The sequence below is a fragment of the Brienomyrus brachyistius genome, unplaced genomic scaffold (genome assembly GCF_023856365.1).
Source record: "Brienomyrus brachyistius isolate T26 unplaced genomic scaffold, BBRACH_0.4 scaffold140, whole genome shotgun sequence".
Lineage (NCBI taxonomy): Eukaryota > Metazoa > Chordata > Actinopteri > Osteoglossiformes > Mormyridae > Brienomyrus > Brienomyrus brachyistius.
This window is the reverse complement of record NW_026042415.1, coordinates 78,374-94,935: the sequence shown is the minus strand read 5'-3', so window position 1 is coordinate 94,935 and position 16,562 is coordinate 78,374. Positions and strand designations below refer to the sequence as shown.

Sequence of the window (16,562 nt, the reverse complement as noted above, 5' to 3'; positions counted from 1 at the left end):
CTTAAGATCATCTCACATCAGAAATTTCTTGCCACTGAATAAAACACTTGCTTCAAAAAACAGACAAACACACGTCCAACCTCAGCATGACTGAAATACCACATCGCTGACTTCCTGGAGATGAAGCAGGAAGAAACAAAACAAAACTATTTCCAGGCTATTCTCCCCAAACTGAGATTATTTTTAACTCATTTGATTTCCAGCCCATTCAGACAACAAACTTCATCTGATGTTCTGGCAGCCCTGGCCGCAGATGGCTTGGGAACACGCACACTTCACAGAAGCAGGACAATCCCGAAGCTACGCAAAACCATGGAAAGAGCCTGTTCTCCAGGAGGGGCCGAGAACACAGTAATACCACACACAGTCACAGTCATGTGCTCCCCCCGGTTTGACAGCATTTCTGCACCATGCACACCAGAAAACCGCCCCGGGTCAGGCAGCCCGATGAAGCCACACAGATACTGCAGCTGAGATGTTTAGCTCACAGATCCACTGCCTCCCTGTCAGAGCAGATCCAAAGAGGAACCTCTCTACTGCATGTCCGTCTCGGTGAGACGGCACAGAGAAGGCAGGAGCTCAATCTGTTCATTGCTGCTGTTAACTGGACTAATAAGAGGAAAATCCTGGGGGGTGGGCGGCTGCTTTCGAGAAGGTATGTAAAACAATGCCAAAAAGACAAAGCCAGACTGTGAGAAAAGAAGCAGTGAAATCTTGGAAATCATACAGTTACCCAATTACAGCAAAGAAGAATTTAACTATCAGTCAACGACAGGACAGCTTCCAGTAGATTTCAACAATCTGACTGGCTTCAGAAAACTGTTGTTGCAAAAATGCAACTCAGAACTGGCACCAAAGAAAAGCCAAAATTCAAATTAAAAGGCTGCTGCACTGGGAAGCATCTCAAAGAAACATTTCCTTGCCAAATGGTACATTATGGTTAATGCAGCCTCCACAGAGAGCTACCCAGATAGGACTAATCAGCACCACACCTCCACATTACACTGCATCAGTAATGATTTAAAGAGACTTGCATCTAAGGCAACTCAGCTGACATGGCGTAACGTAACCCATTTACACAACTGGACACGGCACCCAACGAACAAGTGCATATCACATAAGGGTGCGATGGAAGGTGCCCCACCAGCGATATGGTGGTTATGACTTACCGCCAGTCGCAAAAGCTCATTGGCTGGAACAGACAAAGCGTGCACACATCACCCCATGTGCCCCACATGAGCTCTACTTTCATAGGCTAGCTGACGGCTTGAATGCAATTAGCAGCACCAGTCTTGACAATCCTGAGGCCTGATTCTCACTGTGTTCCACTGGAAAGCCTGGTAGGTGGCCATTCATCATCTACGCACTGCTATGTTGATAAGCACTTTGTTTACTTGTTGGTTGTTTATTCTTTTGTGGTTGAAAAGTCTTCCCTCCATACCTATTCGTCACACTTTTCAATGCGTGGAAGGAGCCTTTAGTCTTTAATTAGATGGTTAAATTTTACAAACAAAAATCACCTTTACATAGCACAGAACGATCGTCAGAAAAGAAAAGATTGACTTGTGTTTTTCCTGCAGTTCAATGCTAAAATACCGGTGAAGTAAAATATACCCTTTAAGGTCAGACTGAATGACCTGTGTACATGGCAGGAGGAAAGGAAGACGCCCAATTACTCTGCTGACCCCTATTCAAGCACAAGGCCTCTGAAAATACTTCTGGAATCATTCCTGTATTGGTGGTGAAACCATAATCCCCTCCCCTGCCAACATGTGAACAATGACATCTCAAATTCCCAAATAGTTAAAGAAAACCAAAAAAGCCCCAAGTTACAGCCCCGACACACACTCTCCCGATAACGGGACAAGCAGCCCATGATGCCTCCTGAAGTCCTGAGGCCCGTGCCGACTGCCCTCAGGACAAAGGGTCTCTATCTGAAATTCGACTAGATGATGGGGACTGTAATGAAGCGTCCTCAGCGACAGCTGTATGCACAGCGAGCGCAGACTCCATACCGCAGATTCCATGGGGCCTCCAAGGAGTCATACAAGAAATCAACTGTTCATAAGTGCAAAGTGCTCAGCAAATAAAGCCAACTCTGGGCGCCTTTTCAGTCAGGGTGCTCTTTACAGACAGAAACACGGCCATTAAGCGAGGCCGTCAGGCCGCCCTCCGCATTTCGTGGCTCCGGCAGAAAGACAACATCCACCGCAGAAGCCTCTTGCTCAATCTATACTTCAGCAGTATATTTATAGAAACATACAACAAAAGCTCCAGGCTACTCAGGCAGAATGGTGGAGCATCTCGGCTATGCAGGCATTTGGCAAGGACCAGCTGGACAATGAGATTATTGTGATAAGATGGCAGCAAAAGCAATGACATTACGCTTCTGATCTGCAGAAGATTTTGCTAAAGCTGATTTAAACCTTAAAGTTGGGCATTTTACTAAAGCAAATCATTCCCCCCCCACCCCACCCTGGGACCTAAACTGACAGCCCCTCTGTTCCAAACAGCAGTGCCTTAACCCCCAGGCTGCATAATGATCAGCCCTCGTATGGCTTACTGGTGGAGTTGCCTTGCATCTGGATGATGCACTTGGACTCCTTGCTGATCTCCCGCGAGTTGAAGGGCCGCACCCGCACGGCCACCTTCACCGAGGCGCCGGACATCGCTGCTGAGGCTCTGGCCGCTTCCTGCGTCTCTGCTGCTCCGCGCTACTCCGCTCCACGGGATAGATTTTCTTCCTGCAATGGAAAGAAAAAAATCCTGGGTTAATGGAGAACTGTAACACGAACTGTCAAAAGTAATGAGACTGTAAAGCCTGCATAAGCTAAATATGCTGCATTACGGCTGCACCTAGTCAAGGCGCAGGCCTAAATACCCAACAGCACCCACGTTAGCAGAGAAAAAAATGGAAGATTCACCGAAATTAATTGGAAAAAAATATCTAAAGACAACGCACTTCCCTTGAATCCTAGATACGCCGTCGGTTCCGTAAATTATATATGAAAATGGCCCCGTTGTGGCGATTGACTTCATTTAACTGATTGTAGTTATAACTGTGACGTGCGGCATCGTCGTGTTTCCCGTTAAAATGTTAAACAAGAGTAATCAGGAAGGAAATTTGCCTATACCGTGAGTCCCGGAAAGAAGGCCGCGGTTTGGCTCTGCCGGCCGCACCAGAGGGAGGCGCTGCAGTGTCCTACCGTGGCACATCATCATCATCATAAGTAACAATTTAAAAGAATGCATCGGAGATTGCAGGTATCTCCTCAACCATCTTAGATGAGCATCACTACATATGCCTACGACACAAGCTACAAAAATCATGTATAAAAACAACTTGAGTCTGCCTGGAAATACTAAAAATCCGCCAAACTAATTAACGGGACATAAATAGGGACTTGAAGCGTCGCCTGCCCCTTTCCGCCCGCAGCCCTGTCGCGATGTAAGCGCTCACTTTTTAATATAAATAATGGATGCGTTAGATCATGGAGCATCCATCTAACCCCCCCCCCCCCGGAAAGAGGCCTCCAGCATCGGGGTATCACGCATCACAGCATCATCTGCCCAAAGCGGGCTCTCCGCTGACAGCCCGCCGCACAACGGCAGCCGACTGGAAAGAACAACCCGAGACTGACGCTTTTATTTCGGTATTGGCCGATCCGCACATCTCCCATGCAACAGCCGGGAGGACGGCGGAAAAAGCCCGTCAAGGGCACGGCGAACGAGCCGGGTCGGAGCCCAAAGCGGCCGCGCCTCCCTGCTCCTCTCCCCCGTCCCCTCAAACCAGAACCTTCTCCGGCAGCACTAGCCCCCCATGAGGGGCGCAGGGTGCGGCGATCTTGGAGGATTTTCTTCAGGATCCCCCCCTGGCCTGACGGATACGCAGCTACGCCCATAACATCCCCCCCGACGTTAGCGCCACAATTAGACAAAACCATGCAGAGAAAAGAAACTTCAGCCGCCGAAGTCCCGGCGTCAGCATAATAGGCGGCTTGAAAGTTGCCCGCTGTACGCGCTGTGACGGGCGGACCTGTCGGTTTGTTATTCTGCCGTAAACACGCCGCCGACCACACAGCGATGCCGCTTTACACACCGTGACCGATTCCCAAGCCAGTTACTCTTCGGCCGACCACGCAGATTCACTGTAACGTTTTAATAAGAGGGAGACTGGCGCCTGATAGGCAGCGTGTCGTTAAACGTTACCGTCATCCTGCTGGCTGGCATTAGGCGAAGTGCAGCTCGCTGGATTCGGGCTTCTGTTCGCTCGCTAAGGAAAATAAAACCGAGGATCCATTCATCTTTCGCAGCTAGGCGGCACCTGCTTTTTTTCTCTCTAAAATATAACTACGTGGGCCTTTTCTCATACTGCATCAAGGAATATAAGTCAGAAGTATATTTGGCCGACGCGTACTGTTGTCCTCGCGGCCAGTTTCACACAAACCGCCTGTTTTATTTCAGATTAAAGACGGTGAACCTTACACTACCGCATTTTTATTGTAATAATTCCCGTAAATGAACATCTACCACGAAAATCCACGAACAAAACAAGCATCATCGCTATGACCCCCGCGGCTCCTCCAACCCACCCTCCCTCCAGTACTCCCACCCCAACAGGCGCTCGGTCAGAGATTCCGTGTCAAAATGCCACGATCACGATCTTTTTCTACGACATGAAACGACCAAGAAAATGAAGTATCGTTTACTTACTTATGAGACGACACAAGAAGAAAATCGACACACCGCAGGAAAATACCGACCAGCAAAAAAACAGACAGCAATCACTGTTCAGATGAAGCTGTTAGAAAAAAATAGCATCTTCTCTGTCAAATACACCCATTATAGCGGTGAGTCATTCTCCACCAAACGGGCTGCCGCCGTATACAGATTATTATCTTGTTTGTATAGGAAGCTGCGGTACATCAACAGCAGCAGGAGGAAAAAAAAAATCTGAAATGACTTAAAATGCCTTGGGCTATTGTAAGGATTACGTCAGCTCGTTCATCACCACTGTGATTGCCAGCTGATTTTGCCAATAAGAACGCGTCTTTCACGGGGCGGGGCGATTATGCTCCAATCGAGTTCGGCGAAGGAGCAAAGCGGAGCTGCTTCTTGGCTTTGACGCAACACTGCAGGATTTCTCTCGCGCAGCTGTCAACTTCAGCGAGGCGGACGCCTGAGTAAAGCGCGCCATGACGCCGCCTATCAGTCACACGCGGTACTGCCAGGGATGGTTAAAACTAATCCGGTCGCTTCTTTGATTTATGTTTATAAAATGTAATATTTGAGGTTTTTTAAAGAACCGGATTACGGCTCCCTGGTCATTTTACAGGACATATAGGATGATCTGTCGTTGATCGAGACGTTTTGTTTTCTACAGAATCATGTGGTCCGGTCCAGCAACCTTTGCACAGTCTAAACAGATATCAAGGTTCGCTATTTGATTTGGCAGCAATCGGGGGAGGAATGTTATATTTCACCGTCCCTTTTAACCCACAGATTATGTTGGCAAATGCGCATCACGACAGGGTATATTTATATTTTGACTTGTCCGCCATCTACCCCCCACTATTCGTGCGTAATAAACTTACGCATCATACCGGATCTAGCGACATGCGCCGTAGCTTATTCACTGATCGAGGTAGCGCCACCCTGTAGTCTATGTGACGTATTTTCTAAGGCGAGTCATTCAGCTACAGCCGGATTTCACTCTAATGATAATTTAATATCCTGTCTATAATCAGCATATCTTACTTTAGTAAATTGCAGCATCTATATTAAAAACAAGACCCGTCAGAACAGCGTACCTCCCTTGAAAGTCCAAGATGAGAGAAGTCGGGTCTCCAGAAAGGAGGCCCTTTGCATGCTGGACACAAGACCTTAACCTCATGCGACCCTTAAATTTAAACGCGTTTGAATCTATGATTCTATGGAAAAACCTCCTAATGAAAGGTAGCATCGTGCGAGATGTAATCCTCAATATGTATTGTATTCGAATTGTAATTCAGCCGTGTATATTTGTGTGTATAAAAAGCAGAATCTATAACACTAAGTTAATTTGTGGCATCAAGTGGCAAAAAGAAGGTTATAAATGTTAATTTGACTTATGTTCATTAAGATGTGTGATACTGCTACTATTGGTAAAAAGGACAGGTCAGAAATGTCAGATCATTACAGAGGACATGATTCAAGTACACAGAATTGGGGGGGGGGGGGTGAAAATCCTGATGATTTTCCTACACTCAAGAGGTCACAAACAATTTTTCTCACTGCAAGAGGTCACAAACAATTTATATGGGGAAAGTGTCTTTTCATTTGTTCAGGTCCCCACAATGTACTCAATCACATTGATTTACTTGCACAATTAATGGACCTAGAAGCCAGTTGTTTTTCAGCTGGGATGTTAGTCAGGTTAATGGGGTAAATGGTAATATTTCTGGTCTAACAGCAGGACTTTTTAGAGACCTGACATCCCAGCTTCTGCTCTCACGCTTCGGCTTGGCCAGAAACCAAACGTTTGCCTGTTTTTAAGTCTACACTGAACTGAGTGAGTTTCTGTTTATTTTGCATCTAAGTTATAATAAATATTGAAGGCAGTAAGATGCACACCTTCTTCTGTGGGCAGGAAATTGCAGCAACTTGTTTTCTAAGGTGAATTTCAGCAGATCTAAACAGCGGAGGTTCTGGGTGGGGGGCAGTACCCCCGTGACAACATGCTAAATACGTATGCTACTTTGGACTGAAATAAGTGTATTATTTTTACTATTATTTGCATTTATATTTGGCTAAAATTTTGTCTGCTGGGAACGAGCAAAACGCAAACGTGAGCACATTTTCTTGACGGACTCTGAATGTCGGGGCGCCGGCTGGTGGAGTTGGTGAAAAGCAAAGTTAACGACCGAAAAAAAAATAATCAAGCTTGTGGAAGCTAGACACTCTAAACAAGAAATCAGAGTGAGTTACACGTTTGTAAAAGCTGTGAAATGTAACTGCCAAGCACTGCGTAAGTGACATCAGGTTTTTTTTGTTTTTAATGATGGCAATCTCGTGTACATAATTCTTTTTGTAGGACATTAAGGTCAAATGCATTTGGCCCCCCTGTTTATATATTAATCTATGTACGCGTATTAATGTATTACTGACATATGTCAACCAATATATGGCTTAATATATTGATTTTGTTAGACATAATGGCATAATGGGCATGTAGGACTCCAACACGGTCTCCATCTGCGGCTGACCAATCACAGCATGGTACAAGCTCACCGGACGTTCCACGATTGTTCTGGAAGGTCACTCATTGGGTGTCCATCATGGGAACTGCCAGTGCAAAAAATAACAAGACTGCAAAAGACAATATTTGAGAAAAGTGAAAGAAATCCAGTAAATAAATGCAAATGTTCTCTATTTTTCCAGTGAAATACTTCAGTAAAACAGGCTCTTGGATTTTTATGAGCCTTTCCATAATTCCCAGTATAACTCTCACCATATGGACGGACGGTATGTGTGAATGTAAACACAGTCCTTTAAATTCATACCAGTGGTATAAATTAGAGCTCATTCCTTAAACCACTAACCAACCACTAACCCACTGAAGTGACTGAACACCACTTACAGAGATGGCAATGATTTTTCCATAACTTTATTTCTTATGAGAGTACTGGGTTCATCTTTGTTTGTAAAATGCAACCGCTGTATTTGTAATGACATAGACGGCTGAATACCAGAGTGTTTGTAGCTAAATCAAAGGGCAGGGTGCGTCAGATGTCAGTCACACTTCAGCCATGGTATTTAAAGGGCCCATCGATCACATTTTTGATTCTCCTTCACCTTCTCTGTCAACAGTCTAAAGTTCTACATGACAATGGTGGATTTATTTCAGTCTTCTTCATCTTGCAGAGGACCTGCATTTGCTGTGAAATAGCCATGGGTTCTGTACATACATAGCAATTTCCCTTTAAATGTTTCCTGATGCTGCGGGTCAGAGAGCGCGCTCCTCCCTGGCGGGGGGGGGGGGGGGGGGGGGGGCACGCGTGCTCCTCCCTGGCGGCGTGGGGGGGGGGGGGGCACACGTGCTCCTCCCTGGCGGCGTGGGGGGGCACACATCAGGCTTTCTGTTCTATAGCATGACTTCTGCATATGCATTAACCAGTTTGCTAGATATCCAGTTCACATAATATTCATTTCCATGTAGCAGTTTAAAACATGTACACAGTGGGAATTTACCTGTTCTTTTTTTTAGCAGGTCAGGATTTAACAAACACAATGCTTTTGTCCTAATTCTTTATTTAGGACATTAAAATTGCACAGCGCCTTAAACCTGTGAGGTCTGGGACTGGGACCTGTAACAGCAAGCAGAACCCAGTACACAGTGATCAGCCGCAGGCCCTTTAAGAAGGTGCCGACCTTCTGTCACAGACTCCTAAAGCTGGTGAAGATGAGGCATGTGGTGAACTGGCCAAAGAACATCCGAGGATGCGAAGGTGATTGATTGTCATTGCTGACACACTACAGCAAGATGTGTCCTCTTCATTTAACTGATACGCGACATAGCTGAGGGCAGCTATTCTTTACAGGTAGCACCTGGGGAGCGGTGCTTGGGGGGACAGTACCTGGCCAGTCAGGGATTTGAACCAACACCCTTTCAATCACAAGTGCACTTCCCTAACCATTAGGCCACCACTGCCCACAAAAAAAACCTGTATTTGTCAGTCTTTACAAAACCTGTCCAGCCTCTAATAAAAGCATGCAGAATGGCCTGCGCATACTCCCCCTAGGTCAAAGTGTAAAAACAGTGTTCAGTCGCATTAACTGCAGTTAATGCACCAGGCAGCCGAAACTGAGTAAACACTACTTTGCCATTTTGCATATCTGTGCCTTGCAATTAATCAGCTAATAAATACACTCAATTTCCTACTTATAAAAGTTGGCTGTGGCTGACTGAGATTATATAACAACCGTGATGCTGTTTTCTTACTATTATCTACAAATAATCTAATAAATATGATAATTAGTATCAGTCTGCATAACTGGTAAAGGGTACAACAGGAAATTGGCAGAGGTTGAATCTACGGCTTGGAGTTTAATTGTCTCTGGGAGCATTATGGGATGGTTCCTGTGGGAATTCAAACACCACCACACAGGCTGAAGGTAGAACAGTCATTCATTCACCATGTGCTTGATTTGTCGCTCGGGCAACACCGCGTAAAGCGCTCGCTTCTCACGCTTTCTAACAATCTTTCCATTGTGTTTCCTAGCCGAAGGCCATGCAGACGTTACTGGCATTTTGTGCTCCTAACTGGCAGACCTTCATCTCTCAGTCCCGAGTGTAAAATGAAAAATCGTTGCAGAAGAAAGTGCCACATGTAAAATTAAAAAAAAAAGGATGGATAAAACTCTAACATCTCATAACTTGAAAAGTACCACCTACAATGTAGAGTATAAAGCAGCATACATTGTTATGAGTGTAGGAACAGTCAGCAAACAGCATTAAAGAAACAGAACATGACAAAGTTAAATTTGCGGCTGATCTGCAGCTGATGCGTTTAGGCTCAGTACGGTTCAGTTCTCCTGAAGCAGTGCTGCTCTGCCAGAGATTAAGCTTAAAGAACAAAACTGTCAATTCATCAGAATTCTAGAAAAAAAAATCCTATGACTTCAAGTATAAACTATAAAATACAAAATAATAATAATAATAATAATAAAAAGCTAAAAAGTTTTATTACAAACTTCACTGTAGGCTTTGAGGCTGTAGACCATAGTCAGTCAGGACATTTCTTGTTCTATATCCAACTTACAGTGACCCACTGTGGGCTGCAGCAGCCTGTTAGCTCTGTAAGTTAAGCCACCAAAGCAAGGAGAAAAAATAGCTTCCATTTGAATGGCTAGGAATGGAGTTTTATATAGGAGTTTGAAAATGTTCCCATTGGGCTCTAAGAGTTTTGTTTTCTTGATTGCGACCAGGTGTCTTGACATACTGTCAATTGATATATTGCTAATTAATTTTCCTCTTTGTAAGGCATTCCTGAAATAAAATGTATTATTACTGTTACTGGTATTATAAAGATGATTATTAATAATAATAATAATAATAATAATAAAATAATAATAATAATAACTAATTGATCCTAACATGCATTCCTTCTCAAATATACTGTGAGGGGATGCGTTTCTGAAAGATGTTTCCCAATCCGGTCCTTGGGGAGCCGTCGCTGGTCTGTTTTTGCCCCCTAACCAGCCCCCTGCTAAACACACTGACTGTCTGAGGGTCGCTGTGGACCTGACTGGGAAACACGGATTCATGTGGCAGACTGAAGGGGATCATAAAAAGCACAAATCAGGCCCAAATCCAAATCTTTCCCTAAGCAGCCAAAGGTATCTCCACTCTAACCTAATAAACGCTTCTCTTCCTCAGTAATGTACAATCTGGAAGAGCGTCTGCAGTATGAATAATGTGTCACAGCCCTCTGATGTTACCCAAGGCTTCCCCATGCGAACCAATACAGTGTCATTATTATTTTTATTACGGACATGGGTTTGAAGCTTACATCTCAAAAGAGCTGTAATAGCAGCAGATACGGCGCGGTCTAAAACAAATATTATCAATTAAAATTATGAAAAAAAATCTGGAGCTGCCTGCTGTAACATCTAATAGCCCATGCAGGAGACTGACAGCACGCGGCAGCTCCTTTAGTGTCGGGCTTCTGCAGCCACCCTGTGGGATTCCGCAGTGCTGTACGTATATAAATACATTTCCACTTGTACATATGTAGTTTTTATCCTATTGTCATTCATTTTTGCTGCTCTATTCTTGCACTGTCCACTTTCTGCCGTGACCATGCAGATTTCCCACTTGTGGGACTAAAAGGATTCTCTTTCATCTTATTAATGTGTCACTTTGGACAAATTCATCTACCAAAACGATTATCGATTTAAAAACTATTTTGTCGAAGAAAAAAAAAAGTCCTTTTAACACACCCATACTTAAGGAGGTGCGATTGACCTGTAGCACACAGCAAAGTACCGCAATAAGAACTGACAGTTTTGTAGTCTTCATTAAAGAAGACACCTGTCACACGGTAAATATGCAGCCATTATTAAGCATGTTACATTGATGTCAGTCAGTGTACCTGTCAATGTTCTCATATTTCACACCTGCCCTGCTTATCTTTTAAACAAATCTCTTCTAGTTCTCACTTTTCATTTGAATCACATTCAACGAATTCAATACAGTGTGAAATGTACTCAGGTTTACCCTGAACTCCTCTAGTGGAGGGGGGGTCATTTTCCACTTGCAGGAAGTCCTGACTTCTCAGTTTTGCAGCACATTCACTCCCTTCCCAGGACTTCATACTTGTACTCAGACAAGTGGTCATGCAGATCTTTAGCAGAAGAAATAATTTAATCTCACTTCTAACTGAAATACAGTTTCAGGAGGAAGGGTTATTTGCATAAAGATTTACATGGAAGTAACCATTACTGGGAGTTCTTTGCATGTCACCTACCCCCCACCCTCTGACATTGATTCAGTATCCCAACGCAGTGGCTATTCCACACTTTCTTCATTTTTCCTTTCTTTCTCCCCCCACAGTTCTGCCTTTGTCAGGCTGCACGTTAGACACAGGCTCACAGGAGACTCGAGCATCATGATATGCTGCAAAGCTGCACCAGATTTCCCTTCTGAAACCTGTCGTCTACTTAAGAGGGAGCCCCTGTACTTCCTTACAGAAGCCTCAGGCTGTTATTCACATTCCCACCAGCAGGCAGCGCTTCAGTCACAGGAAGAGAAGCAAAACTGCAGCAGGAGTCAACCAAGGCTGAGGAGGGGAGCAGCCTCCCCCGCTCTGTCTGTCTGTCGTCCCGAGGCTCTGCTGTCTACTGTGGTAGGAAACAAAAGCACAGCCCCAGTTTCGGACAAAATAACAGACTCGTTCTCCCAGAAAACCTTTATCCACCTGACCTCAGTAACTCCTCAGTACCAGCAGCAACCAAAAAAAACTGCGAGGCCAAAACTATTTCAGTTCACAACAGTCAGCAGTTCCACTGGGAAGAAAGAAGCCGTCATGAAACCCGGACACCAAGCGTCGGCGCCCAGGGGTGTGAGGCCACGCACTTCACTGTGCAGTAAGGCTGTGTCAGTGTGCCACCAGGTGGCGCTGTGCATATAAACATGAATGCCAGTAAGAAAAAAATAATGTTAAATAATGAGCTACGCATATTACAACATTGTGAAAATAAGTCATATTATATAAATACGCAACATAGTATCAAGCAGAAGATGGTGAGAGGAGGCGGAGGACATCAAAGGATAGAGAAAAGACTCCCCCAGGGTTATTGTGGGTGATTTTAACATTCATATGGAGAAGGATAATGATCCTTTAAAAACAGCGTTTGCAGCTATTCTTGACTCTGTAGGTGTATGTCAGAATGTAGTCGGGCCTACTCATGTCTGTAACCATACCCTTGATTTGATCATTAGTCATGGCATCCTGGTAGAACATGTGTCTATTATGCCACAGAGTCCTCTGCTCTCAGATCATTACTTGTTAACATTTGAAATCCAGTATAGCCTCCTGTTGACCACCACTCCAAAGTATAGAATCAGACGTTCTATTAAGGCACTAACTACAACAACATTTATGAAACAACTTCCACAGTCCTTTAGCCTTACATCTGAAGCATCGTGTGTAAATGAACTTGAACAGGCAACTTCAAACATGGAAAAATCCCTTCGCAGCACTCTAGATCTTGTGGCTCCACTTAGGAGTATAAAGCATAGCAATAACAAACCTGCCCCCTGGTACTCTGATAATACACGTGAACTCAAACAGGCATCACGCAAGCTAGAGCGAAAATGGCGCTCAACTAAACTGGAAGTTTTCAAATCTGCCTGGAAAGAGAGCCTCTCTAAATACAGACAAGCACTAGTAACTGCTCGGTCTGTGTATCTCTCCAGATTAATAGACATGAACAAAACCAATCCTAAATTCCTATTTGAATCCGTGGCTAGGATAACACAGAATTCCTCATTAAACTTGCAAATCCCACAAGCTCTTAAGAGTGATGACTTTCTTACATTTTTTAATGGTAAGATAACTACAATTAGACAGACTATACAGTGCACACCTTTACCTACTTACGGCTGCCTGCCTCCTGCTAGTCTTATGCCTACCAATAATGAGACCTTTGAATCATTCATTCCTATTACACACTCAGAACTTTTGAGCTTAATTTTCTCCTGTAAATCCTCTACTAGCCTTGTAGACCCAATTCCTACAAAATTCTTCAAGGAAATTGCACCACAGATTGGCACTACCGTGTTAAATGTGTTAAACTCTTCTCTTAGGCTTGGATATGTTCCAAAACCTTTTAAAATGGCTGTTATCAGACCCGTCCTAAAGAAACCAAATCTTGAACCCAGTGTTTTAGGAAACTATAGACCTATCTCAAATCTTCCTTTCATTTCAAAGATCATGGAAAAGGTTGTAGTTCGTCAGTTGTCCTCTTTCCTACAAAAAACTAATGCCAATGAATTATATCAGTCTGGCTTTAGACCAAACCATAGCACAGAAACTGCTCTAGTCAAAGTAATGAATGATCTACTTGTGGCTTCTGACCGTGGCTGTGTATCTCTGTTGGTATTGCTAGATTTAACTGCAGCGTTCGATACTGTGGACCATAATATCCTCTTGGACCGGTTAGAAGGTGTAGTTGGCATTACAGGGACAGCGCTCTCTTGGTTCCGCTCATATTTGTCTGATCGCTATCAGTATGCCCATGTGAACAATGAATCATCCAAGGCCACTAAAGTTGAATATGGTGTCCCACAGGGATCAGTCCTGGGCCCGCTACTGTTTACCCTATACATGCTACCTCTTGGTAACATTATTAGAAATCATGGTATTGGGTTTCATTGTTATGCAGATGATACACAGTTGTACATATCTGTTAACCCTGATGATATATCACTGCTATCTCGGTTAGAAGACTGTCTATTAGATATCCAGTGCTGGATGGCAAAAAATTTCCTTATGTTAAACACAGAAAAAACAGAAGTTCTGGTAATTGGTCCCAAGGCTGCTAGAAATAAGTTCCACCACCTCAACGTTGGTAACCTTCCTACACAACCTAACATGGTAGTTAGAAATCTTGGCGTTCTTGTCGATTCAGATCTATGCTTTGATGCTCACATAAGAAGTATTACTAGAACTGCATTTTATCATCTACGGAACATAGCCAAGCTTCGTAAGATGCTCTCACTTAATGATGCAGAAAAACTAATACATGCCTTCGTAAGTTCCAGACTGGATTACTGTAATGCCCTCCTATCGGGTTGCCCGTCTGGATCCTTGCATAAACTTCAGATGGTACAGAATGCTGCAGCCAGAGTTCTAACAAACACTAAAAAATTTGATCATATTACACCGGTCTTATCCTCTCTTCATTGGCTGCCAGTTAAGTCTCGAATTGACTATAAAATACTGCTATTAACTTATAAAGCACTAAATGGCCTTGCACCAGAATACCTTAGTGAACTGCTGACCACATACAACCCTCCACGCTTGCTTCGCTCTCAAGCCATGGGATATCTGTTAGTGCCTAGGGTAGAAAGAGCTACGGCAGGCTGCAGAGCTTTCTCCTACAAAGCTCCTCTGCTGTGGAATGGTCTTCCACCGGATGTGCGGGTTTCAGGTTCACTCTCAATATTCAAGTCCAGACTAAAAACACACCTGTTTAGTTTAGCGTATAGGGACACTAGTTCTAGCCCTAGCTAACTCTTCACTCCCAGGCAGACCTGTAGTGTGAGGTGTAGAGCTGGGTGGGGATCGGTGCCATTGGCTTTGGATGAACTGGATTGTCAGTGCTGTCACTCTAGCTTTGCAATCTCTTGTGGAACTGGAGTGCTGACATTTCAGGGACTCCCCATGCCGGCATTCCCACTTGCCTCTCCCTCCTACTGATGCTGCCATAGCCATATCTGCCGGAGCTTGCAGATTGCACTTCATATTGTACTCACCTAGCTTTTAGCACTGCCAATAGCCTCCTCTACTATGCCTAATTGTACATTTTATTTCCCCTACTCCTCCTGGGGGTGATGCCTGGAGACCTCAATCTATCAAGATATCCAGCACACCCGACCACCACCAGTGACGTCCCTGCATCCAGCTCGCCGTTCTGATCTTCCATGTATGACCCGCTGCCTTACCTCTGGTTGCCTGGCAATTGGAAGAAGACTCGGCTTCGGCATTGGCTTATCTTCCTTGCTCTCCTCTCTCTATTTGACTATCCCTGCCGGCCCCTGGAGGATGGGCTTCCCCTTTGAGTCTGGTCCCTCTCAAGGTTTCTTCCTTCTAGGGAGTTTTTCCTTGCCACTGTCGCCTATGGCTTACTCACTGGGGGCTTTGGGTGAGGATACTGTAAAGCGCTTTGAGACAATGTAATGTTGTGATAATGCGCTATATAAAAATAAATTTGTTGTTGTTGTTGTTATGGAACTTCAGCATGATACAGGTGGTTTTTGGGGTCTTGGCTGATCACCAGGGGGCTGCAACTCCTCAGGTTCAGTGCTGAGGTTCAGCGCCTCCATCCCCTGCAAAATGTCCGTGTCCAAGTCCCCAATACTGTCGTACTGCCGCCCCCCCACTCACACTGGCCTGATGAAAGACGAAAAGCAGCCATGTACAAGGAAGGAAAACAGAACGTAACGATTAAGAAGCTTAAATTCCAAGGTCACGTCCTGCTTTGTACATTTGACAGTACAGTTCAACTATGTAATTAAGGCGTAAATAAGACCTGCTGAGAAAGTAAAGTCAAGAATTATCATGCAAGGAATTTCCTAAACGGCTACTCCGCACCATTTCTTCACACAAGCTACTCACAGTAGTAAGGAAAAACAGAGGATAAGCACACTGTTTCAGCGCGACTAGAAAACAGCCAAAGTGCATGTTTTTGATGGTAAAGGCGGCCCTAGGGGGCAGCTGGCCAGCCTGCGAGGGGCGGAGTGACGTGCCACACCCACCATTTATCACGGGGCTTTTTCCACCTCGGGTGACTCCGGGGACTGCAGTTTGCCAGAGGCAGGTCAAGGGTCAAAATTAGGGGTGTTTGGCAAGACCTACATTACAGAATGCAGACTTCTCCATGTCAAGCTGAACACTCAGAAGACTGCCTACCTAAGCCTAACCCAGCATACCCTCTTAATGGCCAGGTCCATTTGAGGGGGGGGGGGCGGCTCTCTCTACAGTCCAAGTAAACTTCCTGCTGACATATGAAGACAATCAAGGCGGCAAGTAAGACCCCAATGATTGAGGGATAAATAACATCTGAAGTTCGTGCCATTATGTTACCATCTGCCCCAAATCTGCCTGATCCAAACACTGCATCTGAGAGAAACAAATGCTGTTGCTCTTGCTTAGTCAGACATCTAGTCCGACTTGGTATTTTGGAGGACAGTATATTAACTCAAAAGACCCAATTCTTCCCAGATTAGATGCTAGTGTTGCATCACCTTTCCTTTAGTTGAGTGGTATGTTGACTCTAGGACAGGATAATCATTTGAA

General features: G+C 44.6%; 1 protein-coding gene across 15 annotated transcripts in view; it reads right to left on the bottom strand.

Moving 5' to 3' along the window:
* Positions 1-4,990, bottom strand: part of kif1b (kinesin family member 1B) — a 68,078-nt gene extending 63,088 nt beyond the window's left edge. For 7 of the 15 annotated variants that reach the window (XM_049004970.1, XM_049004973.1, XM_049004979.1 and 4 more), the window contains exons 1-2: positions 4,714-4,990; positions 2,564-2,744 (exon numbers count right to left, since the gene is read on the bottom strand). In XM_049004970.1, coding sequence (XP_048860927.1) covers positions 2,564-2,669 — 106 coding nt within the window. In that variant the 5' untranslated portion in view covers positions 2,670-2,744; positions 4,714-4,990. Of the gene's footprint in view, positions 1-2,563; positions 2,745-4,099; positions 4,167-4,209; positions 4,538-4,713 lie in introns of those variants that run through there. The other 8 variants (XM_049004984.1, XM_049004985.1, XM_049004981.1 and 5 more) reach the window with 4 other exon arrangements.
* Between the last annotated feature and the right edge of the window lie 11,572 nt (positions 4,991-16,562).